General features: G+C 48.0%; 1 protein-coding gene across 4 annotated transcripts in view; it reads right to left on the minus strand.

Moving 5' to 3' along the window:
* The window catches only part of LOC137440139 (uncharacterized), a gene marked incomplete at its 5' end in the record, with an annotated part of 156,144 nt that overhangs the window by 92,260 nt on the left and 36,240 nt on the right, over positions 1 to 27,644 (minus strand). For all 4 annotated transcript variants that reach the window (XM_078769075.1, XM_078769060.1, XM_078769067.1 and 1 more), the window contains 2 exon segments: positions 10,956 to 11,072; positions 11,299 to 11,329. In XM_078769075.1, coding sequence (XP_078625201.1) covers positions 10,956 to 11,072; positions 11,299 to 11,329 — 148 coding nt within the window.

Consider the following 27,644-nt stretch of genomic DNA (forward strand, 5'->3'; position numbering starts at 1 on the left):
TTTGTTAACTACCTTGTAGCATACCTGCCTGCTCGACTGCTTCAGCACTAGATTACCTTCAGCACTATCAGCTCTTGGGCTGAACTTGCTGGGGCGGCCTGGCCTGAACAAGTTGGCAGTTGTTTGGAATCTTCTCCACTTGCAGATGATCTTCCGGACAGTCGAATGATTGATTTCAAATTGTTTGGAGATCTTTTTAAATCCCTTCCCAGACTCGTAGGCATCTATAACCTTCTTTCTGAAGGCCTCAGAGAGCTCTTTTGATCTAGGCATGGTGACGCCGCACACTTCAACAACAAAGAGCAAACCAAACTAAATGTCTGAGGTTTAAATAAGAAAGGTTCCTCCAAGATCCTCTCTAACGACGTTCTAATCATTTGCACCTGAGCTGGTGCACCTGATTCTAATTTTAGGTATTTGAAGTATTGATAAATGTAGGGGTGTACTTACTTTTTCCACATGCGAAATTTGCATTTATGTTTATTCAAATTATACAATGGACTACAAAATGTAAATGTTTCATGATATTTGTTATGTTATATCACCTTTATCGATCAATATTGTTGAAATGAAGATAAAATAGCTGTATGTTGAAATATGTTGAAAAAGTCAAAACTTTACATGGGGTGTACTTACTTTTTCACATGACTATATATATATATATATATATATATATATATATATATATATATATATATTGTTGTGGATATGAGGATTGTGTTTTTTATTGTGTTTTTATTGTATAGTAAATTGTTGTAAAATATTGCCTTCCTGCCTCCAGTCTGTTGTATAAAGGTCAAAGGGCGTTCCGGTCGTTAATTCCATAAAGCATACATTGAAGGACACTATAATACCCTTGTTCAGTAGCTTATATCCTTATTATGTGTGTTAGGGTAAGGCTGTGTCTCCCATTAATTTAAATACTCCATTGCACCAAGTGAAATAAGAGTAGATCCCCTTTCATTTCATTTCAATGGCCAACTGCATTTTGGGCGGTTTTCTTCAACCACCATTGGCCACGAGGCAAGGTTGAGGAAGAAGGGCGGGTCTGGACCTCGTCATCAAGGGCGGAGCCACAGGGCTTTGCCCACCAATCAGGGCCGAAGGAGCTCACCGATGGGCGTGTCCGGGAGGCCGGCGGCTTGATTTGCCCGCGGCGATATGAAAGAGCGCGCGTGGACGCCGTGAGAGAGGTCCATGACAAGAGTTGCGGCGAAGAGATCACCGAGAAGAGAGTTGAGTAAGGGATCCCTGAAGAGAGCAGCTTGAGCCACCGCAGCTGCATCAACAGCAGCTTGAGCCACCGAAACTGCAGCCACAGCAGCTTGGGGCCTGGACGGACGTTTTGAGCAGGACCGAAAAGGAACGGCGGATTTGTTGAAATTTGGTGTGCAAAATTGGTAGTGGGAGATGCCCGATGTGATGGGATGGCAACTCTGCCATCTCTCACAAGCGGGGGCAAAGGAGCACTAGGTTATGGGGTTTATGGCAGTTAAAGCTAGCCCGGGAGGGTTAGGATATAATGATAGGGATCTAGAGAAGATGACAATAGGTAACGTTAAGATTAGTTAGTGACAATGATACCTGTAGTGGGGACGCAGGTAGATTAGTGTGGATGATAATGACGTGGTATGTGCTTAGTTTAAAGGGAAGACGGGGAGCACTAAGTTAGCAGGGCACCAGGTAGATTAGATGATGCCGTGTGTATGGTGAACAGGTGTGATTGCACAGGTGTGCAACTGAACAGGTGTATGGAGCAGTGTTTGAGTGAGTGATAGTGATGAGTATTGTGCTGACCAAATGGTCCAGGAAGGAAGGAGGGTGCAGGTGGCACCAGGTAAGATTGCACAGGTGTGCAACAACAGGTGTATGGAGAATGGTTGTGTGAAATACATGAAGTGTGGAATATATGGAGTATTGGAATGGATGGTCGTGGAGTGAGTATGGTGGAAACTATGGAGTGGAGTGGATGGTGCGAAGGTGTGAATGGGGGAAGGATGGACCCCCATCACGAATACCCGGGGAGGGTAGTGTAAGTGTTAGGTAGAGGGTATAGGTAAATTGTGGTTGGATATAGGCATCTGTGGTGCGGGTGAAAGAATGGTGTTTGGATGGGTGCATTAGTGTTGTGGAAATGGCTGGGCGTGTAGCCTGTTAGTGTGTGTAGTTGGTTTGGGCACTCCACCACTGTGAGGATGTCGGCCAGGTGAGGCCGCAGGTAGGCTCTGGGAGCCAGTAGAGTTGTTGTGGATGGGGCCCGAGGATCCGGAGGACGGACCCGGGTAGCCCAGTGCCAGAGGGCACCGAGTGGGGTGACAGAGCCAGGAGGGGCCTTCCCCAGTTAGATAGGTTAGGGTGAGGAGCTAGGTAAGCTCGGGTGGCAACTGCAGGGTGGAGGTGTGCAGGTGGGTAGACCTGCTGGGAGAGCTACACGACCCAGCCCTGAAATTGTGCAAGGGCACAGGGAGTTGAATCGGGGGAGTGAGACCCCAAATTGAGAAGCACCACAGTTTGGTCAATGGGAATTGGTTTTTAGAACCCATAGTGTAAGTTGGCCAATGGATTGGCAGGGAAAGACCCCGGGTAGTGTAAAGTGTGTTAAAGTCAATTAGAAGGTAGTTAGGATTAAGATCTCCTCGCACCATCTACATCCACTCACCAGAGGTGACGTAACTCCACACCATGCCATGTTTTTATTATTTTGATGCAAATGTTTGGAATGTGAGACGCATCATGACGTGGGTGTGACATTGTGCTTGATGTTCCATCTCTTCCTCCTTATGAGGATTGATGACGAATTGGGTGATGGCAAATTTTGGATAGAGGGATTGTGGGAACGAATTTGGTATAGGGGAAATATGGGGAAGACGTGACATTAGCAACAAATTGGTAAATGTGTAGATTTTGTAAATATGGGGTAAGGGCAAGGGTAGTGTAGGTGACGGGGGGGGGGGGGGGGGGGGGGTGACGTACGGTAGGGACGAGCTTTCTCACTTCGCTCTCCGTACGCACTTCACCTTGCATTGCCTTATTGACGAGTACCCTTGTGACCTTACCCCTCGCTCATCTGTCTCTCCCCCCCTTTGTCTCCCACATGAGGACCTGTGCGCCACTGGGCGCCGGGGGGAGCGTGCGTGAGTCCGCCATTGTGCGCCCGAAACTCCCAGAACCAGCTGTCTGCATCGATGCACCACATTATGGACCACATGTCTGTGGCCGAGCACCACTGATGGACCCCATGGGTTGGGGCATGGCCCCTCTGCTGGAACCGGCCATGAAGGCCCGAAATCCTTCTGGCGGACCTTGGCCACAGGGCACCGATGCCCCACAGGTGAACCACACTAGTCGGCCCTGTGGGCCATAAATAAAATAAATAGACATGGACACATTGGGTGCATTTTTTATTGCAAATAGGCCGCCAGCAAAGGAAGACGACAACACCAGGAAGACAGTAATAGCCAGCAGAGGGAGCCGAAGAGCAAGAGACCACCTGCAGGGTTAGGGGTTGTTGTTTTTATTTTTATTGATGAACAGAGATGACTGTGCACCGATTGGTGCTTGAGGGTGCTTTGGTGCATTTTTGGATGCTTTCATGGTGCATTGATGCAGAGCAGACTGTCTCCCCCCCAGAAAGAACAATCACAGGTCCTGGGTTACGTTTTGTAAATAAAGTAACGTCATTGTAAATAATGCTCCCCACCGTCAGTGTATAGTTTGAAGACCATTCCGCAATTCAGTTAGCTGTGGGCGTGAGTCTGTTAGGCAGGGTGCAATGGAGCAGCGGGACATATTTATTTATGTTTTAAAACTGTCACACTCAGGGTCAGGTTAAATGTAGAGGGAATTACACCTACGTGTCACACTAAGTTAAAGTTCATAGGCCCGGGACGTGCCTAAGAGGAGGAGGGTGCAGTGTTGTGGATATGAGGATTGTGTTTTTTTATTGTGTTTTTATTGTATAGTAAATTGTTGTAAAATATCGCCTTCCTGCCTCCAGTCTGTTGTATAAAGGTCAAAGGGCGTTCCGGTAGTTAATTCCATAAAGCATACATTGAAGGACACTCTAATACCCTTGTTCAGTAGCTTATATCCTTATTATGTGTGTTAGGGTAAGGCTGTGTCTCCCATTAATTTAAACACTCCATTGCACCAAGTGAAATAAGAGTAGATCCCCTTTCATTTCATTTCAATGGCCAACTGCATTTTGGGCGGTTTTCTTCAACCACCATTGGCCACGAGGCAAGGTTGGGAAAGAAGGGCGGGTCTGGACCTTGTCATCAAGGGCGGAGCCAGAGGGCTGTGCCCACCAATCAGGGCCGAAGGAGCTCACCGATGGGCGTGTCCGGGAGGCCGGCGGCTTGATTTGCCCGCGGCGATATGAAAGAGCGCGCGCGGACGCCGTGAGAGAGGTCCATGACAAGAGTTGCGGCGAAGAGATCACCGAGAAGAGAGTTGAGTAAGGGATCCCTGAAGAGAGCAGCTTGAGCCACCGCGGCTGCATCAACAGCAGCTTGAGCCACCGAAACTGCAGCCACAGCAGCTTGGGGCCTGGACGGATGTTTTGAGCAGGACCGAAAAGGAACGGCGGCTGCCAAACGCGCCGATCGTGCTGCGGTATCCGTGGACCGGCCTCCCCCCTCCAAGCCATCCACCTCCGCCATTCCTATCATCATTCCCCGTGTGAGTCGTCTTCGTTGTTCTGTCTTGGGGTATTAATTAAGCCAGTTTAGATAAGCTAGTATTTTCACTGTCACCTGCTTTTTCCATGTTCCCTGTATATAACCTTGACTGCTCCTTTTGCTTGTGTGTGTAAATAATAAATCCCGTTACTCTTCTGTACGTCTTCTTCTTCCTCTTTACATTCGGTCGCTTTAGAGGTTTCCAAATTGAATATCTGTGGCGCGATCCGGCCAACGTTCGGGAATCGGGTCTAGTCGGGGAAAACTGTTCGGCCGCCGTGCCATCCACTCAGCAAACAACATCCTTATCCGCGGACCGTAACGTATATATGTATAACGTATATATATATATATATATGTATTTATATATATATGTATATATGTATGTATATATATATATATATATATATATATATATATATATATATATATATATATATATATATATATATATATATATATATATATATATATATATATATATATATATATATATATGATCTAGGCATATAGGCATATATATATATACTTGGCTAAGAGGAGGTAGACAAGATTTGTGCAGTGCAGTGCATGTGGTGCTTTTTTCTAAGTTTATCCCCCTCACCCCTTCTTCCACCCCTTCTTACTCCTCTTTACATGAGTGTATGTGCACCTTGTGAGGTGAGCAAGACCTCACTACCTCGACCACCTTCCAGAAGAGGAAAAAACAATCCACAAAATGTTTATCTGCTTGATCTGCACATCGCCAGTTGACTCCTCGATTGTGCTGGACAGCAATCATATGTTATGAATTACGATGCATGTTTAAATGTTGGAATACGTTGTGGCATGGTTTGATTTGGCTGAATTGGGTTTTTCCTGTATTCTACATTTCCTTGTGCATACTTCCTTGTGGTTCCACTTAATTCCATGAAAACGCCAGAAGGAAAAACACAGCAGAAAAGTAATATATGTGTTTGCATCACGAGTCAGAGTTTATACAGGGTCCGTCAGGGAGGTGTGACGATTTTCAGAAAACTCGTACAGTTATTTTTAGTCGAATTTCAATTTTAATTTTTTTTAAAGACGACATATATAATGCCATGTAATACACTGTAACAAAGACATTTTAAAAATGTAATTCATGTTTGAATTGGGTATAACAATGCAAGTGGGGGGTCTAGCGCATGCGTGATGGCTGTTGGTTACTCGTTGTTAGGCGCCATTTCAGTAGCCATGGAGCTGTGGACGATTGAACATCGCGTCTTTGTTGTTGAGACGTTTATTCAAACGGGTAGTTCGGTGGTGCTTACACAGCGCAGATTTCGTACTCACTTCAATGTTGGTCGACGTGGCGCCGTTCCGTCTCGAAACACAATATTGAAGTGGGTAAAAAACTTCAGGACAACTGGATCTGTGAGGCCGGGAGCAGCTCGGGGAGGTGATCGAACCGTTAGGACCCCGGAAAACATCGAAAGGGTTCGACAAGCTGTGGAGGCCAGCCCTCGTCGGTCAGCGGTACGGCACGCTTGCGCTCTACGGATGTCAGACAGATTAGTTCGTCGAATTTTGCACTTGGACCTTCATTATCACGCGTACAACATCATGGTGGTTCAGGAACTGCAGCAGAATGATTTCGTACGGCGGTTTACATTCGCAGAAAGAATGCTGGAACTGCTGAGGGATGCTGCTGTGCTGAGAAATGCTGGAACTTTTCCGCGCGTCTGCAAGAATGCTTGGACAAGAACGGCCGCCATTTAGATGTCATTTTTCAAACATGAATTACATTTTAAAAATGTCTTTGTTACAGTGTATTACATGGCATTATATATGTAGTCTTAAAAAAAAAAAAAAATTGAAATTCGACTAAAAATAACTGTGTACGAGTTTTCTGAAAATCGTCACACCTCCCTGACGGACCCTGTATGTCCGAGCGAAAGGCAAATGATCGAGGAATTGCGAGTTATGTTTTCACCCTGTTTGTTTGTCTGTTTGCTTGTTTGTTTGTGAGCAAGATATCTCAAAATGTTGTTGACGGATTCGGACAAAACGTTGTTGACAGGTTTGGTGTGTGACAATGGCGAATTTATTCGATTTTGGTGAAGATCCAGATCCAGATACAGACTTGGCATTTAATATGGAATATTTTTTTTGTGGGGGTGAACTTACTTTTCAAGATGACTTAGAACCAAAAGTTCATTGGAATTATGTTGAAATTATTCTAGATTTTGTTAATGTGACCTTTAAAAGAAACAAAAACCACATTTGACATTTCGAAGAAAATAAATTGATCCTTGAAAGTGATGTAAACTGATATCGAACTCAATTCACGGACAGTACTGTGTTAAACTTCTGTGCGTTTTCCAGAAGTATCTCTTTATTTTGCACATTAGCCAAAAATGTTTTTAAACAAAAACAAAAGTTAAATTACGACTGGGATTACGGACAGTAAAATTACAGTTCAGTACTTCGTGTAACCCCCACGAGCATTCAGGAGAGCACGTACACGTTGAGGCATGCTGTTCACGAGATTTGCCAAGGTTTGGATAGGAATCGCTTGCCATGCAGTGACAATAGCCTGCTGCAATTCATGCACAGAGGCAGGCTGCTGGTCCAAGTTGTCGATTTGACGCGTTCATTCTGCCCACAAGTTCTCTATCGGATTCATATCCAGGGACATGGCAGGCCACTCCATATGCTCTACACTACGGTCAGCAAGAAAGTGTTGGATCATGCGAGCACGATGAGGCCGTGCATTGTCATCTTGGAAGACAAAGTTTCCTCAAAAGGCTGCACGAACAAATGGAAGCAATGTTTCTTCCAGAATGGCCCTGTGCTTGAACTGGTTCAGGTTTCCATTCAGAACAACCAGGTCAGTTTTGCCCCCTGCATGAAAAGCAGCCCAAATGGTCACCCCACCACCTCCAGCTTGGACTCTTGGCACTATACAATCTTCGTTGTCGGCTTCATGCACTTTTTCTGCGCACTTGGACACGGCCATATTGACGATAGACCAGAAATCTAGACTCATCACTGAAGATCACGTGATTCCAGTGTCCTGGCTGCCATTGACGGTGCTCTCTGGCCCACTGCAATCGGCGCTGGCGGTGTTGTCTGGTCAGACGTGGCTTTCTCAGGGGACGCCTGGCACGATAGCCTGCTTGAACCAGTCGTTGGTTGACTAGCCTTCTGGATACAGGCACATTTGTCAGTTGGTGCCACTCAGCCCTAAGCCGATTAGCTGACTTGGTATGGCCATTGTGGACTAATCGGTGCAGCTGGCGATCATCCCTCCTTGTGGTTCTGCGGGGACGTCCTGACCTCGGTATTGGAGTAGGGACACCCCTCTGAGCATTTCGTTTCAGGATCTTTGACACCTGCCCTTGAGTGATGCCATACTGCCGAGCAATAGCACGCTGTTTCATGCCGGAATTTCGTAAAGCCACCACTCCATGACAAACAGCATTGTCGAGTTGACGGACCATCTCCAGGGGAAGCGGCAATAACTTTTGTAGACGTGCAGCTGTTGTTTTCCACTAATACAGAACGCAACAACCCTTATATACCCGATTGTGAAGCCAATCATCAAATGTACCTGTCCGTACATTTTGTCACGCCACCTGTGATATAATCCTGTTATTGACTTCTTGCTGCGACAGACAATCAGTGACATGGTTCTTTTAACAATGAAATCACTGAAGCGTAAAAGAAACTCACCAGATTGACATACCGAGTTCAGAAAGTAAACCCAAGTCAAGAAAAAAAAATTATTCCATATTAAATGCCAAGTCTGTACTTGAATTTTTAAAGTGATTCTTCACAATTGACAATTAAACAATTGATATATAGGACCAAAAATTATATATAGCATGGTATCTGAAAACGTTGTGGACTGATTTGTGTTTGTGGACGAATATATACTGAAACGCAAAAGAAACTTACCACCTTTGAAACCTTTAAATATCAACAATAACACTGCGTGTAGTACATGTGTGAACTTATTTGTGGACAATAGTGTCCTCACTGTCAGACAAAACGGTCACGGATGGTCACTTGAACCTTCAATGGTCACTTCATAGCACAGCTGTTGAACAGCCGTTTTGACTGTCAGTGATTAGCCAAGGGGTACGGGATGATTTTAATGAGCTGCACGTGATGTCTTGATATTGGCTTTAAAAAGGCCAGTGCAAAATGGGCATTTTGACCGAAAAATTTGACCATTTTGACCAACTTCAAAAAGACCGAAAACGCAAAAGAAACTTACCACCTTTGAAACCTTTAAATATCAACAATAACACTGCGTGTAGTAAATGTGTGAAATTATTTGTGGACAATAGTGTCCTCACTGTCAGACAAAACGGTCACGGATGGTCACTTGAACCTTCAATGGTCACTTCATAGCACAGCTGTTGAACAGCCGTTTTGACTGTCAGTGATTAGCCAAGGGGTACGGGATGATTTTAATGAGCTGCACGTGATGTCTTGATATTGACTTTAAAAAGGCCAGTGCAAAATGGGCATTTCAATCAACATGCCACGATTGTCAAGGGATAAACGGCAGCGTGCCCTGGGCATGCTGCAAGGCGGACTGAGCTACCGTGAGGTGGCACGTCGCCTTGGCTGTTCACACCAGACGATATCGGCCCTGGTGGACAGAGACACCTTCCACAACTCTGCAGATGACAGACCTCGATCAGGGAGGCCAAGAGTCACCACTGCAAGGCAGGACAGGCAGATGGTCCGAAGTCACCTGCGGGATCGATTCCGTCCAGCATCCCGCACTGCGGCAGAAACTCCGGGGCATGCAAACCACGGATCTCCAATGATACTGCACGAAGACGACTGCATGACTATGGTCTGACTGCCAGAAGACCATACAGAGGCCCCGTGATGATGGCTGCCCATCGCCGCAACCGACAGAGATGGTGCCAGCAGCATCAGCGGTGGACCTTGGCGCAGTGGAACGAGGTCGCTTTCAGCGATGAGTCAAGGTTCTGTGTGGACAGCCTGATGGGCGTGAGCGTGTCTGGAGAAGAACTGGCGAGCGATATGCCGATTGTTGCGTGCGTCAAGCCAACAGGTGGGGTGGCCCAAGTGTGATGGTGTGGGCCGCCATATCAGGCCGGTACAGGACGCCACTGGTGGTTGTGGATGGGAATCTTAACACCCAGCGGTATGTGGATAACATCCTGCGACCTCATCTGCTGCCATTCCTGCTAGACCACCCAGAACTGAGAACCTTTCAGCATGACAATGCTCGTCCCCATGCTGCTCGCTTTACCACTGCATTTCTCCAAGGCGAGAACATCAACACCATGCAGTGGCCTGCGTTCTCCCCTGACCTGAATCCCATAGAGCACCTGTGGGATGAGCTTGGGAGACGCGTAGTTGGCAGGGCCAGGACATGGGCAGAGCTGCTTCAGACATTGAGGACTGAGTGGGACAGAATCCAGCAGCAATCCATCCAAAGACTGGTAGGCAGTATATGCCGACGATGCACTGCCTGTATCCAAAACAATGGTGGCCACACACGCTATTGAAAGGGGACTGACATTGCACCCTGTGCTGTTCTGTACTGTAGAACAAACTGATGAGATGGTGTATCTTGGTCAAAAACTTGACGTCATCAATAAAATGCCAATGTTTCAATTAGCAATTGTTGGTTTGTTTTATTTTGAACTGTTACAATTTTATTACATTTCAAACAAGTGATAAGTTTCTTTTGCGTTTTCGGTCTTTTTGAAGTTGGTCAAAATGGTCAAATTTTTTGGTCAAAATGCCCATTTTGCACTGGCCTTTTTAAAGCCAATATCAAGACATCACGTGCAGCTCATTAAAATCATCCCGTACCCCTTGGCTAATCACTGACAGTCAAAACGGCTGTTCAACAGCTGTGCTATGAAGTGACCATTGAAGGTTCAAGTGACCATCCATGACCGTTTTGTCTGACAGTGAGCACACTATTGTCCACAAATAAGTTCACACATTTACTACACGCAGTGTTATTGTTGATATTTAAAGGTTTCAAAGGTGGTAAGTTTCTTTTGCGTTTCAGTATATATTCAAAATGCTTTCTGTGCTTTCCAGCGAGTTCTTCAGCTCTGTTTGTATCCCACACCTCTAACGTGCTGGTAAAACAGATTGGGGCGACGGACCAAATGCCTTGAGACAGAAGATGGGAACAATAAATTCTGCAAGAATGTGACACACACTGACAATTATACTTTACTGCACCATACGAATCACAGATTATCAAATGTAGTCTTTATAGAAACCAACATTGTACTTCATCCTCACCTTGAAGATGTGTGGTGTGATGAGTGCACAAGGTCCAGTCCCGACACATCCTTTGATTCATCTTCGACCATATCAGAAATGATGTCACTCAATCCATTGAACTTTCTATTCTTGAAACTAAGAGGCACAGGAATAGGACAGAGGTTAAGCAGACAAGATAAAACAGGTTGTGGTAAGCCATGAGGGATTAATCTTGTACGGATATACTACATACTATGCCACATAGAGTGGGTTGGATGCAAGACTTGCAGAAATTAATCCATCAAATATATGGTTCCTAGACAAAAGACAAAGGCAATGGAAGCTGCTAACAATTGATTCGTAAACAAAAGAAGTCACATACCGTATGTTCTCAGGATACAACTCACGAGAATCTGGAAAAATAAAAAGCAAGGTTTATGAATAACTAACATTGGTCGTCTATGTTTAAAAAAAAAAAAAAATATATATATATATATACAGGGGGTCCATCAGGGAGGTGTGACGATTTTCAGAAAACTCGTACACAGTTATTTTTAGTCGAATTTCAATTTTTTTTTTTTTAAAGACTACATATATAATGCCATGTAATACACTGTAACAAAGACATTAAAATAATGTAATTCATGTTTGAAAAATGACATCATCTAAATGGCGGCCGTTCTTGTCCAAGCATTCTTGCAGACGCGCGGAAAAGTTGTCCATAGACCTTTCAACCATGGCAAGTGGAATAGCTCGAATTTTCTGGTGATGGCATCTGAAAGGGTCTCAAGAGTGCGTGGTTTTTCAATGTAAACCGTAGCTTTCAGGTAACCCCATAAAAAATAGTCACAGGGTGAAAGATCGGGCGATCGAGGGGGCCACTCCACATCCCCACGGATTGAAATGAGGTGCCCTGGAAAATGTTCTCTTAATAAGGCCATTGATTCTCTTGACGTATGGCAAGTAGCCCCATCTTGCTGAAACCAAACTGTAGGGAGGTCAATGCGACGCCGTCTCAATTCAGGCAGTAAGAACTCGCGCAACATCGTAACATAACGTTGTGAGTTGACTGTCACAGTGCATCCACCTTCCTTGAAAAAATAGAGCGTGAGCATGCCGTACCGCTGACCGATGAGGGCTGGCCTCCACAGCTTGTCGAACCCTTTCGATGTTTTCTGGGGTCCTAACGGTTCGATCACCTCCCCGAGCTGCTCCCGGCCTCACAGATCCAGTTGTCCTGAAGTTTTTTACCCACTTCAATATTGTGTTTCGAGACGGAACGGCGCCACGTCGACCAACATTGAAGTGAATACGAAATCTGCGCTGTGTAAGCACCACCGAACTACCCGTTTGAATAAACGTCTCAACAACAAAGACGCGATGTTCAATCGTCCACAGCTCCATGGCTACTGAAATGGCACCTCACAACGAGTAACCAACAGCCATCACGCATGCGCTAGACCCCCCACTTGCATTGTTACACCCAATTCAAACATGAATTACATTTTTAAAATGTATTTGTTACAGTGTATTAAATGGCATTATATATGTAGTCTTTAAAAATAATAAAAATTGAAATTCGACTAAAAATAACTGTACGAGTTTTCTGAAAATCGTCACACCTCCCAGCCGGACCCTGTATATATAAATATAGATTATATATAATTATATATATTGTCATGCGAATCCCTCCGGTTAACACCAGGGACCAAACCCAAAACCAAATTTTTGATGGACCAAAACGGCTTTACTGGAGGCGATGATCAAACACGGATTTTACTTATGTAGAGCGGGAAGAAGAAGAGAGGTGGAAGCTGCGGCAAAAGCGCTTACCTTCAGCGAACCGACGGCAGCTTTGATCCTGCAGGGAAATTAATGAACTCGAACAACGAATTAGAATGTATAAAAATAGAGATTTATTCACGGACCCGATACAATGAAACGCGACGGCAATCAAATAAACTAAATCCTATGTTGGGATCCCACACACCTCACTTCAGAAACGAGACAGGGGCAAATTAATTAATGAAAGAACACGTTCGTCGTGGGCTGGTGAATGTGGTGCGTCTTAACTATCCGTCGTCTTGTCCCCACGCGGCTCCAAACTCCGGCATGGAGGAACCCTCCGTCCGCCTCGTACGCTTTGCGAGGCCCGAGCCAACGCCCTCTCCGTTCGCACACGAGGTCCCACCCGTTCACAGCACCAAGCCTCGATCCTGCACCATGCAGATGGTGAACCAACGACCACCAGGATCTCTCAAGACCAAGAAGAAGCGCAAGAGCTTCAAGCACAGAGAGATATCGTGCAGCGTCAAAACAGCCAGAGAGCGCAAGGGCTAGAGCTAGAGCTAGAGCTAGAGCTGCTGAAAATGTCCTGCAGCGCCCTTTTATAACCTGCGCGGTGACGTCAGCCTTGGTGCGCCACCAACCAGGGCCTTCCACTGAACCTTCCAGCACCTTCCCTCCAATCACACGTTCTCTGTGGCGTGGTCACGCGATGTTGCTAGGCCTAGCTGGTGGTGGAGCTGACGGTGGCCACCCGGCGGTGCCCCGATCTGGCTTCTTCGAAAGTCGTTGTAAGGGAAGGGGATTTATTTACTGTGTGTGCTATAGGGCCTATCTAAGTGTTTACAGGTGTGCATTGCCATAAGGGACAAAGGTTTGACGACAGAGGGGACGACGAACAAAGGAATCTTTACCCATAATCCCTGCACTATTTAGCACGCCCTGCTCTCTCGTAGCGGGGACATCAATACGGCTTATCCCGACAAACCGGACTGACATAGAACTTATTACAGGTAGATTCCCTATCGCGACAGTCGAATACCTACCTATACAGATCTACCTGGCTCTAGATATTCCTCTACCCCACCGACATAACACCCCCCCCCTCCCCCCCCCCCCCCCCCCCCCGCCCAGGAACCATAGCTCCTGCTAGGTTCACTGCAGGCGCTACCATTCTAGTCTTAACACTTACTGTATCACACTTACTTCGCCTATGAAATAAATCAGGAGGGCTGTGGGAAGTGAGTCGGACTTCCTACCTATTCTCCTTAACATGCAAATCCCCTTAACAATCGTGCAATCAAATATTTACAATGATCTTATTCGTTGTTCCTGCGGAGGGAGGAGACAAACAACACACCAAAATTAACTTAACCACAAAACTTAACAAACCTAAAAAAATTCAGAACTTCCAATAACATTTGTACAAACCCAGTCCACAGACCGCGTCCCCCAGTGGATGCCACAAGATACAACCTTACCTGCAGGGCCATCCCAATGCACCCCTAAATTTCCACGGGCACTGTCCCGGTGTTACAGGTGAGTGACATGGCTCGGTGGATTTCGCTCTCATTCATACAACACAACCCCTTTAACCACGCATACTCATTCCAAAAGTCATCACATACTAAATCACAACCAAGCACGTATTTCACCCCCCTGCAGGACCATGGCATTGATGTCATATTCATGTGTGCATTTCTCAACTAGGCAGTGGGGAGGTACCACACAAGTAAGATGGTGGGGGCGCTTCAGGCTGTGGTGCCCGCAGTCCCAAAAACAAGTCAACCGACTCACAAGTTCATTGCCACCCCCCCAACCCCCTTTTACCTCTTGGCCCCGTGACAGCCCAACAGCCCTTTCCGCTGTTCCCCGCCGGTGAGGGTCTCCACACACCAGGCTCCGTTGCCTCCTGCTTCCGCGCAGCTCCATGGGTCACCGGGGGTCTCCTTTACCCCACGGCACCCAACCAGACCCTCCACCGACGAGCTCAAATTCCCAGATACCACCGGCTGCCAGGGGTAATTGCCGCAGAGGGGGGCCGCAGGCATCGCTCCTCAGAGCTTGTTCTGTACCTGCGGGCACACACACCTTCCCCACCCACAAGATCCCAAAACACATTTCCTCTCCCGCTGCCATTCAATTCTCACACATTTCCATAGATGATGGTACCAAAAAGATGTTACAAGAGTTGCCATGGCCTGCCTTATGTGAAATCCCCATTCACAGTTGAATCATTACACATTTCCAAAAGCACATTTCACCACTCATTCTCAGTTTCCATTCAGAAGCCTGGTGTTGGCTTAGCGGTTAGGGTGCCAGCTTAGGATCCAAGGATCCTGGGTTCGAATCCCGGTCGATCGCTGAATTAACGCCAGGGGGGTTGACTCAGCCTGTCATCCTTCCGAGGTCGGCTAATTGAGTACCAGTTCACTGGTAATTCCCTGTGTGTCGTAAAAAGGCGACAAACAGGGTTGGCGGCAGGAAGGGCATCCGGCCGTAAAACATTGCTTCAAAAAGGGGACCAAAAAACAACAACAACCATGGTCCCCGAAAAAGGCCAAACCCCGCTTTGCGGGGAAAAATGGCCTCTAAACGGTGGTTCTATTCTCAGTTTCCATTCTCCACAACCATATGAAAACACATAACCACAACACTAACACAAACGCCACCCACAAGACACTGTGTGGACACTGTGTGTCACTCTCACCCACCGCCCAACTCCAAATTACATGTCCCCAAATTTCCATAGCAAGTCCTGAAACCTGGGACAGTACACCTCAGAACACTCACCTCAAGTGCAGGTAATTGCAGGTTGCTCAGACCTAAAGTGCCATCCACCCTCAAAATCCACAAATTTATCCCATTGGCCTACCAAATTCTTCCAAATTTCACTTTTCTCTCCCCTATACTGGCAGCTATGTGGGTCCGCATCCAACGGTGATTATCACTACACAACGACATGTGGCTACGACAGCTCCGCACCTCTACCGTGCAAGGGTCATCGGGACAAGGTGAGCAGTCAAAACGCCAACATGGCCCATGAGTGTCCATAAGGGTGCGACCCACCATTCATCCTTCGGCCCCCCTGCGAGGAACACGGCTGCACCAGCCCCAGCTGGCCAATGTGGTGAGCACCTGCTGCCAACACACACTACCGCATGCACAACCTCGGCCCTGGGGGAGACGGTCGCAGTGCGTGGCTTTCCCCGCACGTCACCTACGCCGCCCTCGTCCCCCAGTCCACACAACTGCAGCCCCACAGTGCCCACCCACACTTGACCACACCAAGATCCAGTCGACAGCCATGCTCCACAAGGAGACCCACCCAGAAGACATGGTCCACACACCTCGGACACAAGGTCCGAGGTCCGACTAAGATATATATTAAATGCTCATAAAAACATATATATATATATATATATATATATATACACGTATATATATATATATATATATATATACACGTATATATATATATATATATATATATATATATATATATATATATAATTATATATATATATATATATATATATATATATATATATATATATATATATATATATATATATATGTGATATTTCCGTTTTTTCTTTTTAATAAATTTGCAAAACTTTCTAAAATCCTGTTTTCTCTTTGTCATTATGGGGTATTGAGTGTAGATTGATGAGGGAAAAAAATCAAATGAAACGATTTCAGCATAAGGCTGCAACATAACAAAATGTGAAAAAAGTGAAGGGGTCTGAATACTTTCTGAATGCACTGTATATACACTACCGGTCAAAAGTTTTAGAACACCTCAATTTTTCAAGTTTTATTGAAATTTACGCAGTTTAATGTCTCAATGTCTTCTGAAATTAAGCATAGAACAAATAAACAATTGGAGATAAAAAAAAAATCATCGAATCATTTTGTTTAACAAAATTAAATTTCAGTTTTTGACTCAGAAAAGTAGCCAACTTTTGCAGATATAACCGCCGAACACACGCGTGGCATTCTTTCTACAATGGAAATCAAATATTGTTCGGGAAGTTCTTCCCAACACTGTTGCAGAAGTTCCCACAAATGTGTTGCACTTGTAGGTTGCTTTGCTTTCACCCTTCTGTCCAGTTCAACCCAAACCAGCTTGATGGGGTTTAAGTCTGGAGACTGTGCTGGCCATTCCATGATTTGAAGCCTCCTGTCTTGTTCTTTTCCTCGAAGGTAGTTTTGACATAGCCTGGAGGTGTGTATAGGGTCATTATCTTGCTCTAGGATGAACCCCTGACCAACTAGGCGTATACCAGAGGGTATTGCATGGCGCTGCAAAATGCTGTGGTAGCCCTTTTGGTTCAGGATTCCAGTCACTCTGTGCAAGTCGACGACTCTGGATCCAGCAAAAGAGTCCCAGACCATCACGCTTCCTCCTCCATGTTTGACAGTTGGTGTCACACACTGAGGAACCATCCTTTCGCCTTCTCAACGAAAATGAATGATCGTTTTAAGGCCATTTTTCCCCGCTAGAGCGGGGGTTAGCCTTGCGGGCCCCATGACAATCATGGTTCCCTTTTTGAGGAAATGTTTTTATGGCCGGATGCCCTTCCTGACGCCAACCTTTGGTCACGCTCTTACGATGCGCAGGGCTACCGTGTACCTATTCTAAATCGGGGTACACAACTTGATCATTCATCCCAGCAAGCTGGTACTCAATTTGCCGACCTCGGAAGGATGACAGGCTGAGTCAACCCCCCTGGCGTTAATTCAGCGATCGACCGGGATTCAAACCCAGGATCCTAGGATCCCAAGCCGGCACCCTAACCGCTAAGCCAACACCAGGCTAACGCTCTCAACGGCGTACAAAAACCCTGCGTGATGAACCAAAGATTTCAAATTTTGATTCATCGGTCCATAAGACCTTCTTCCAGTCTTTAGTACTCCAATGGCTTCATGGCCCAGGCAAGCCTCTTTTTCTTATTTTGCCATCTCAGCAATGGCTTTCTTACTGCCACTCGACCTGTCAAACCTGCAGCTCGAAGTCTTCTCTTCACAGTTGAAACTGACACTTGCTTACTTCGACCAGTGTTAAGCTGTGCTTGAAGCTGTTGTCCTGTGAGCCGCCTATCACGCAAGCTGTTGACTCTCAGAAACTTGTCTTCTGATTCTGTTGTGGCTTTGGGTCTGCCAGACCACTTCCTGTCAGAGATTCTTCCAGTTTCCAACATACTACTTCCTGCAGTGCAATATTGTCCAAATAATGCTTCAGAGGGTGTAATAACAGTCTGTTCCAATACTACTTTTATACAGACAGGGGATTTGTAATCAAGTAATCATCAGAGGTTGGGACACCTGTAGGAATTGATTGCATCAACTTTCATGGCTTAATTTACTTACATTGCTGCAGAACAGCTGTAAGTTGTTAACCATTACTTGTTCCCTGAAGAAGGCATTTTTTTTTTTTTTTACAATATAACTGTGCAATTTACATTATTTTCCCGTTTTTGCTAACCTAAACTTTTTTTTAAACCTCGAGCAGTTTACTGCTTACCTTTGTACCATTTCAGGTTATTCACTGGACTTGAATTGCTTAAATTTCAATAAAAACTGGAAAAATTGAGGTGTTCAAAACTTTTGACCGGTGGTGTATATATATACACCCCCCCACTGGCAGGGGGTGGGGGTATGTACGCATCCAGGTGCAGTTGCTGCATGTGGATGTGTATGTGCCCCGTCTGGCCCACCTTAGCTGACCGTGTCGAGGTTGAAGGGCCGAAACGGGATGATGCTGAGGACCTCGACTGAGGACCCTGTCAGTGCGGCACACTTGTGACCAGGTGTGTTTTGAACTTATATATATATATTTCTTTATATATATATATATATATATATATATATATATATATATATATATATATATATATATATATATACAGTGAAACCTTGACTTACGAGTGCACCAACTTACGAGTTTTCCGAGATACGAGGCGTCGCTCGGGCGGTTTATTGCTTTGTGATGCGAGCCGAGATCTGAGTTACGAGTTTACGCCACCCGCCACTAGGTGGCCCAACGAGCGTTCAGGTCACATGGTTATCTTGCCGTGCAAGCATCTCTGCCGCATATCGCTGCTGCTTTGTTTTCGCATTTTTGTTATTTTGGAAAATTTCTTAGTTTTAACCATGGGTCCTAAGAAATTGAGTGCCAAGGGCAGTGCTGAGAAGAAGAGGAGGATGATGTGCTTGGATATAAAACACGCAATCGTCGAAAAACATGAGCGAGGTGTGCGTGTTGTCGACTTGGCGAGGCAGTACGATCGTAGTACTTCTACGATATGTACGATTTTGAAGCAGAAGGAGTCGATAAAGGCTATAACGCCAGCCAAGGGCGTTAAGATTATTTCAAAGCTCCGGACCTCTGTCCATGAAGAGATGGAGAAGTTGTTGTTTGTGTGGTTGACGGAGAAGCAGCTCGCAGAAGCAGCTCGCAGTTTACCGTGACCGAGAGCATCATGTGTGAGAAGGCCCGAGACATTTACGGGGATTTGGTGCAGCAGGCGGCGGGAACATCAACGGACGAGGCATCGGAAGAGTCATTCAAAGCAGTCGGGGATGGTTTGATAATTTTAAGAAGAGGACCGGCATTCACTCCGTCGTCAGGCATGGTGAGGCAGCAAGCTCGGATGTGAAGGCAGCTGAAGATTTTATTATAACTTTTGCCGAACTGATAGAAGCCGAAGGATACATCCCCCAGCAAATCTTCAACTGTGACGAGACAGGGCTCTTCTGGAAAAAGATGCCGAGGAGGACGTATATAACGGCAGAGGAGAAGAGCATGCCAGGCCACAACTTGTTCAGAGTGTCGGCGATAGCTCGCCTTCTCTTTGTGGAAGACACGGTGAGATCCTTAACATCCAACAACTAATGGGACGCAAACGGGGCGCCCAGTTTAGCGGTACACACATTGATGAATCACCCTGCCTGTGAAACACCGACATGACAGGTTATAGCTGGGTCGGGATTCAAACCCAGGCTGGACAGTTTAGAGTCAAGTGTGCGTACCTCCAGTCCAGGCCATCCTGCCAACTTGTATGCTGCATACAGGTGAAATATAAAGCGCGAGATATTTATATATATATATTTCAAAAAAAATTGGTGTGGTTTTTCGGGGGCTGGAACGGATTAATAGCATTTCAATTCATTTTAATGGGGAAATTTAATTTGAGAAACGAGCAAATTGAGTTACGAGCTCGGTCACATAACGAATTAAACTCGTAAGTCAAGGTTTCACTGTATATGTATGTATATATATATATATATATATATATATATATATATATATATATATATATATATATTATATATATATATATATTATATATATATTATATATATATATATGAATGAATGAATGAATGATCGTTTTAAGGCCATTTTCCCCGCTAGAGCGGAGGTTAGCCTTGCGGGCCCCATGACAATCATGGTTCCCTGTTTGAGGCAATGTTTTTATAGCCGGATGCCCTTCCTGACGCCAACCCTTGGTCGCCTCTTACGATGCGCAGGGATACGGTGTACCTATTCTAAATCGGGGTACACACCGTGATCATTCATCCCAGCAAGCTGGTACTCAATTTGCCGACCTCGGAAGGATGACAGGCTGAGTCAACCCCCCTGGCGTAAATTTAGCGATCAATCGGGATTCGAACCCAGGATCCCAAGCCGGCACCCTAACCGCTAAGCCAACACCAGGATATATATATATATATATATATATATATAAATATATATATATATATATATATATATATATATATATATATATATATATATATATATATATATATATATATATATATATATATATATGTATATATGTATATATATATATATATATATATATATATATATATATATATATATATATATATACAGTATATTGTTGCGGATATAGGATTTGGCCTCCATATCCGCTTGTAAATATTCCCCTATTTCCCCAATACTCCCCAACTATCCCCAATCCCCCATTCCCTAGTCCCATTGTCTGTAAACAACACTCTGTAGAACCGACCTTCCCCTTCTTCCCCCATTAAATGTCGTGCCCAGGTCCACCGCATCTCACGTAGACAACTTTCGGACCTCTTGCTAGTTATTGTTAGTCTATGTCAGTTAAGGACTCGTTTCCATTAATTCTGACTCTTCGTTGCACCAGAATGTGATTGTATGGCACCAGTAGTGAGTTTAGGACCTCCCCATACCTCCTCCCATCTTCCCCATGAAACAATAACAACAACAACAACTACAACCACAGCGGGGGCGGCGCGGCCGCGGTGCGGGGAGTGTGCGTCCTCACACCGGCTTGGTTAGCCGCCATTGCCATGTGCGCCCACGGGGTTACCACGAAGGGGCTGGCTGTCAGCTCCTCATCAAGGGCGGAGCCCGGTAACCCCCGCACCCAATAAGAAGCAACGGGCCGATTCCATCTGGGGCGGAGCTAACGAGCCGAGGGCGTGTCACTCCCCGCCGGATATATGCAGCGACTTACCGGACGTGACGTCAGATGCGCCTCAGCCACGAAGAAGAACCAGTCGCGACCTCCGAGCGCTGTGACCTCCCTGCATCTACTGGACCGTACTGTATCCTGTCCCTGAGCCAAGAGTGCACCTTGAGCCTCGACTACCTGCCTTTCCTTGCCATCAATCCCCGTGTGAGTCAGTTTTGTCCTGTTTATCTGTCGTCTGTCGGGGCTACTATAAGACCGTAATTAAGTGCCTATCTTTCTATGCTGTCTCTCTCATCCCTGTAATCTAAACGTTCCGAACTATTATAACCTCCTCCGGAGGTCTTGAGAACTGTACCCCTGGTGTCGTGTCATTTTAAACCCAGCCGTTGTGTCCTTTCCTCAATTGATTTAGCGTAGCGCGACTCGGCCAAGGTTCGAGTATAATCGGGTAACTTGTGCGAACACGGCGGCCATTCCGCTCGGCCCACCATAACATCAAAGTCGTGTCCGTAACAATTGGTGTCGAGGAGTGGAATTCGGACCTGGGACTAAATTTGTTAGGCCCAAATTTTGGAACACCAATTGTACCATTAGGGTAACAATTGGTGTTGGGAAGTAGAATTCGATCCGGAGCGCGTTTCACGCGCTCGAAATTATAACGGCGAAATTTGATTTTGTTTTACGAAAAAAAAACCCGAATTTTGAAAGTCACGCTATGGCGGATCAAGACAGCTGGGTTCCGGTAGAGGAGAGTGAGGCAGGGTCGATCCAGGACCAAATTGAGGGACATGAGGGACAAGAGGAGAGCGAAGCAGTGAGGGTAGCAGAATCGCAAAATGGCGTGCTGGCGCACGAGGTTGCGGGCGCGCAAAACGGCGCCTCGCACATAGCCACAGCGACCACGCCCGCGACCATGGTAGCGCCACCGGTGGATTTGAACCTGTTTTTAATACAAATGAAGGCCCTTATGGTCCAGAATAGTGAGCAAATGAGGGCTGATAGTGAGCGATTGCAGGGCCAAATGGGGGTAATGGGAAACCAAATGGGGGTAATGGGGTCCAATAGCGAGAAATTGAGGGAGGACATGGGGGCCAATAGCCAACGGTTACACAATAGATTAGGGGAAATACAGGAGGGGTTAATGGGGGTAGAAAACAGAATGGCCGCTCAAGAGAATCAAATGGAAGGGATGCAAAAGGGGTTAGAGGGGTTAGAGAACAGGATGGAAGGCAAATTGAGGGACATGAGGGACCAAGCGGAAAGGGAAGTTAAACAAATGGGGCAGCAGATAGAGGGGGTCAGAATGGGGGTAGAAACCAAACTGGATGCTCACAGGGAGGAAATGGAGCAGATGAGGGTGGCATCTGGGCAGGAGATGCAAGTGATGGGAGAGGAGATCAGAAGAGGGGTGAGTGAGGAGGTCGGAGGAGTGCGCGAGGAGGTGAGGCACTGTAAGGAGCGCATGGAGAAGGAGGTGAGAAAGGGGACTGTAAAACTGCAAGGGGGTATAGAGGAGTTGACGCTGGGAGTAGAACAACTGACAGTGGGACAAAAGGAGTTGGGGGACCAGGTAAAGAAGAACACAGCGGTAATAGAGGGTTTAAAATCGACACAGAGGGAGATGAAAAAGGACGTAGGGGTAATTAAAAAAGAGTGTCAGACGGTACATGAGGACCTGACGAGGAAAATGGACAAGGTGGTAGAGGTGATGGAGGTTAAAGAGCGGGAGGTGCGGGAGCACATAGAAAAAAATAAAGTGGAGTTAGAGGAAGAACTTAAAGGGGCGCACGAAGAGATGAAGGAGGTGAAGCAGAAATTAGAAGAAGTGGAAGAAGGGGTGAGCGAAATTAAGAAGCGACGGAGAGAGGATAAGAAAGAGATAAAGGAGGAAGTAAAAGAATTGGTCCAAAGTCTGTGTTCGGATCGTGATGATGTGCTCATTAACCGGATGAGGGATTCGCAGGTGATGGAGGAGAAGCGAAGAGAAAGAGGACCCGGTGTAACTGGTGACCAATATGGTCGTGCGTATGATGCGCCAGGTGATTTAATAAGCTTGGGGGTCGAGATAGACCCGGATGTTCGTGAGAGGCCACGAGTGAGGTGTATGGCTGGTCCGGAGGGTATGGAACGAGAGGTGCGAGGTGTGGGTGAGCAAGGTTGTGGTGGTATGGAATGGGTAGCGGGTTGCGGAGGTGTGACCCATGCATCGACACCAACAGGGGTAGTTGTTGGAGGGACCGGGGAGGCACGAGAGCCCCTTGGGGGTAATGTATTGTGGGGGCCTGGCCGGTTCGGCCCCGCGCTGACCCCGCAAGGGGCGACGCACGGGGTCCGGCAGGCGGGCAACGACTCGCATACGAGGTGGTCCCACAAGGTCCCACTCGCGCCGTATGACGGCAAGAGTGATCTACGCGCGTACCTGGCGCAGTTCGACTGTGTGTGTAAGGGCAACGGTTGGGGTGAGGACGAAGGTGGAGTACACCTGGTGGCCGCATTGCGCGGCGCGGCGGCGGAGGTGCTGACGGCATTACCAGCGGGTGCTCTCACCCTGCCAGCCCTCCGCGACGCCCTAATTAATCGATTCGGCATTGAACAGCAGAGCGAGCTTGTTAAAGCTCAGCTCGCGCTGCGAAAACGCAAGCCCCAGGAAGCCATCGGGGAACTTGCCCACGACATTCGCCGCGCAGTGGGGATCGCACATGCTAGCATGGCAGCGGATTCCCGGGAAAGCCTGGCGCTGGACCATTTTATCCAGGCCCTCCCGGACATTGAGCTCCGGCAACAGCTCGCCATGTGGCGCCCGCAGACTCTGAGCCAGGCGGCTGACGCTGCGGCCCGTTGGGAAGCAGCGAGGCCCCTGGCCCGGGGGGGCGAGCGTCTCGCAATGGCGGTCCGCCAGGTGGGACCCCCGATGGAGGGCGGACCCCTTAGGGGGCCCGCCCCCGACATGGGTCCTGACCTGGCGGGCATGGTCCGGAGGCTGGTGGACCAGCGCCTGGCGGGACCTGGACCATGGCAGGCGGCCCCGGAGGTGGCCCGCGGTGGACCACGAGCGGGTAACCCAATTCGGACCTACAGGGGGGGAAATTTGGAATTCCGGAGACAAGCACCTTACCAGGTGAGGTGCTATACTTGCAACCGTCTGGGTCACCTGGCGCGGCACTGTCGAGCCACGCGCCGGGATGATCCCCGGCGGTTGAGGTCCTCAACTCCGCCCAGGGGGGAGCGGGTTAGCCGACCCCAGACACCCCCCCGCCAGACCCCGGGAAACTAGAAGGTGTCGGGCACGTAGGGCGGTGTTCGGCAGCAGAGGATGGAGGAGAGCCCTCATTGACGCGACAGGTCATTTATTGTGGCCAAATTGGAACCGGTAGCCTGACAATTAGATGCAAAATTGCCGGCGTGGGGGTAGACGCCGTAGTGGACACAGGAGCTAGCGCCACGATCATCAGCCCTGTGGTCCTTGATTCGAGCGCAGGTGGCTGGGATAAGATCCAGCGCCTGCAAAATTATAGTTTGCAGCTTGCTACCGGGGTAACGGCCCCGATCATAGGGCGTGGTTCTGTGACCCTCAAGTTAGGGTCGGTAAGGAGGGAGATAGATGTTTGGGTGGCGGAGGTGTGCGACCCATGTTTAATAGGGTTGGACCTGTTGACTGCCAGCGGCTGTAAAATCGACTTGTGCCGGGGGATCCTGCAGGTGGGAGTAGAAGAGCTGCCGTTAGGGGGAGTGAGCACGGCCGAGAGAGCGGAGCTGGAGGCTTCCGAGGCCGTGACCATCCCCCCAAGGGCCGAGGCGATAGTGCCGGCCCGGTGGGCAGCTCGCCCAACGTCGCAGGAGTCCTGCGGCCTGGTCGAACCGGTGGCAGCGCAGTCCATACCGGGTTTAATCGTGGGCCGCACCCTTGTAAAATCGGACGGACCGGTAGTGGCCGTCCGAGTAATAAATATGAGTACAGAACCACGCACTATAGTAAGGGGCACGAGGGTAGCTGGCTGCACCCCAGTTGAGGAAGTCGCGACAGTGAGGGGCGAGAACGTCCAGCCGAGCCGACCCCGGGGGGAGCCTTCAATAAGAAGTAGGAATTGGCCCGATCCCATTTGCGAGATGGTAAATCGTAGTAGCGTAGAGTTGGGAGGTACCCAGAGGGAGGCCTTACACAAACTGGTTGGGTCCCATTTGGACCTCTTCTCCCTGTCCACCGAGGATATTGGACGTACGGGCCTGGTGAAACATCAGATCCACACCGGTGAGGCCCGGCCTATTCGTCAGGCCGCCCGACGGCTCCCTTGGAGCAAGAGGGCGGAAGCTGACGAGCAGGTTGAAAAAATGCTCGACGCAGGCGTGATCGAGCCCTCGGGAAGTCCTTGGATGTCACCTGTTGTGCTGGTCAAAAAGAAGGATGGGACCACGCGGTTCTGCATGGACTATCGCCAGCTAAACAACGTGACACTCAAGGACTCGTATCCCCTGCCAAGAATTGATGACACCCTCGATGCCGTTGCGGGCTCAAATTGGTTCTCGACTTTGGACCTCAAGAGTGGGTATTGGCAGGTGGAGATGGATAGGGCAGGGAAGGAGAAAACGGCATTTTCCACAGGTGCCGGTGCCACTGATACAGGACTGTATCAGTTTACTGTGATGCTGTTTGGTTTGTGTAACGCCCCCGCCACCTTTGAAAGATTGATGGAGCATGTACTAGGCGGCATGCCATGGCAGTCATGCCTGGTGTACCTGGATGACGTCCTGGTACATGCCCAAACGTTCCCCCAGGCAGTAGCTAATTTGGACCAGGTGTTCGGGTGCCTCAGACAGGCAGGGTTGAAGCTGAACCCGAGTAAGTGCACTTTGTTTGCAAGAGAGGTGGCCTATCTAGGTCACGTGATCGGCCGCGAGGGGGTAAAAACGGACCCAGACAAAATTAAAGCGGTAGAGGAGTGGCCCGCACCACGTACCATCAAAGAGGTGCGGGGATTTTTGGGATTCTGCTCCTACTACCGGCGCTTTGTGGCGAAATTTGCGGAGTTGGCCCGTCCCCTCCACCGGCTTACAGAGAAGGGGACGCGATTTAATTGGACACGGGAGTGCCACGAGGCCTTCCAAAAATTGAAGGGGTGTCTAACATCCGCACCCCTTCTAGCTTACCCCACTAGCGACGGGGCATTTACCCTGGACACGGATGCGAGCCAGGAAGGATTGGGCGCAGTTTTGTCTCAGACACAGGAGGGCGTGGAGAGAGTGATTGGTTATTATAGTCGGGCCTTAAGTAGGCCCGAGCGAAATTATTGCGTCACTCGCAAAGAGTTATTGGCTATGCTGGCTGCCATGAACCATTTCCACCCGTACTTGTACGGGCGGAAATTTTTGGTTAGAACTGACCATTCCTCCTTGCAATGGCTCCTTCGGTTCAAGGAACCAGAGGGCCAAATTGCAAGGTGGTTGGAAAAGTTGCAGCAGTACGATTTTGATGTGGCCCATAGGGCCGGGAAGGCCCATGGTAATGCGGAAGCACTCTCTCGGCGTCCTTGTCTGGGGGAAAACTGCAAATTTTGTGCGAGACACGAGGAGAGGGAACAATTGGGCGATTCGGACCCGACCCTCGTTGTCCGGGCAACCCGGGTGAGAGGGCCAATTTTGCCACTAACCGCAGATGAGGAATTCGGAACTTTGGCATGGAGCACGGCCCAGCAGGAGGATCCTGTCCTGGGGCCAGTGTTCAATTGGGTCAAATTGGGGCAAAGACCTAATGGGGAAGAGGTCACCCCCCTCGGGGCGCAAACAAAGGCATATTGGGCTCAGTGGAAAACTCTGGAATTGAAGGATAACATCTTGTATCGCAAGTGGGTGGAGGTTCCCTTTGATAGAACTTCCTGGCTGGTGGTAGTCCCAAACAAATTTAAGACCGATATATTGCAACAGGTGCATGGTACCCGCCCCGGCGGCCATTTGGGCAGGACAAAGACGACATCGCAGGTACGCCGGAGGTTTTATTGGGTGAATATGGGGCGCGACATACAGGACTGGTGTCGGAGATGCGACGCCTGTACTGCCAAAAAGGGACCAGCACGGAGGATGAGGGCCCCCCTTAAATTACACCAGGTGGGGGCCCCCCTAGAGCGGGTGGCCATGGATATCCTAGGCCCACTACCCCGCACCCGCCTAGGTAATAAGTACATCCTCGTTGTGATGGACTACTTCACCAAGTGGCCGGAGGCCTACGCCCTCCCCAACCAAGAAGCAGGGGTGGTAGCGCAGGCCTTCGTGGAAGGATTTGTGTGCTGGCATGGGATTCCACAGGAGTTGCACACCGACCAGGGACGAAATTTTGAGAGCAAATTGCTAAAAGATGTGTGCAGTCTCCTGTCAATTCGGAAAACCAGAACAACGCCTTTAAGGCCTCAATCTGACGGGATGGTGGAAAGATTCAACCGAACTCTAATCCAACAACTGGCACTGTTCACCGCCACCCG

This window comes from Myxine glutinosa, chromosome 1 (assembly GCF_964187855.1).
Source record: "Myxine glutinosa chromosome 1, kmMyxGlut1.1, whole genome shotgun sequence".
Classification (NCBI taxonomy): Eukaryota; Metazoa; Chordata; class Myxini; order Myxiniformes; family Myxinidae; genus Myxine; species Myxine glutinosa.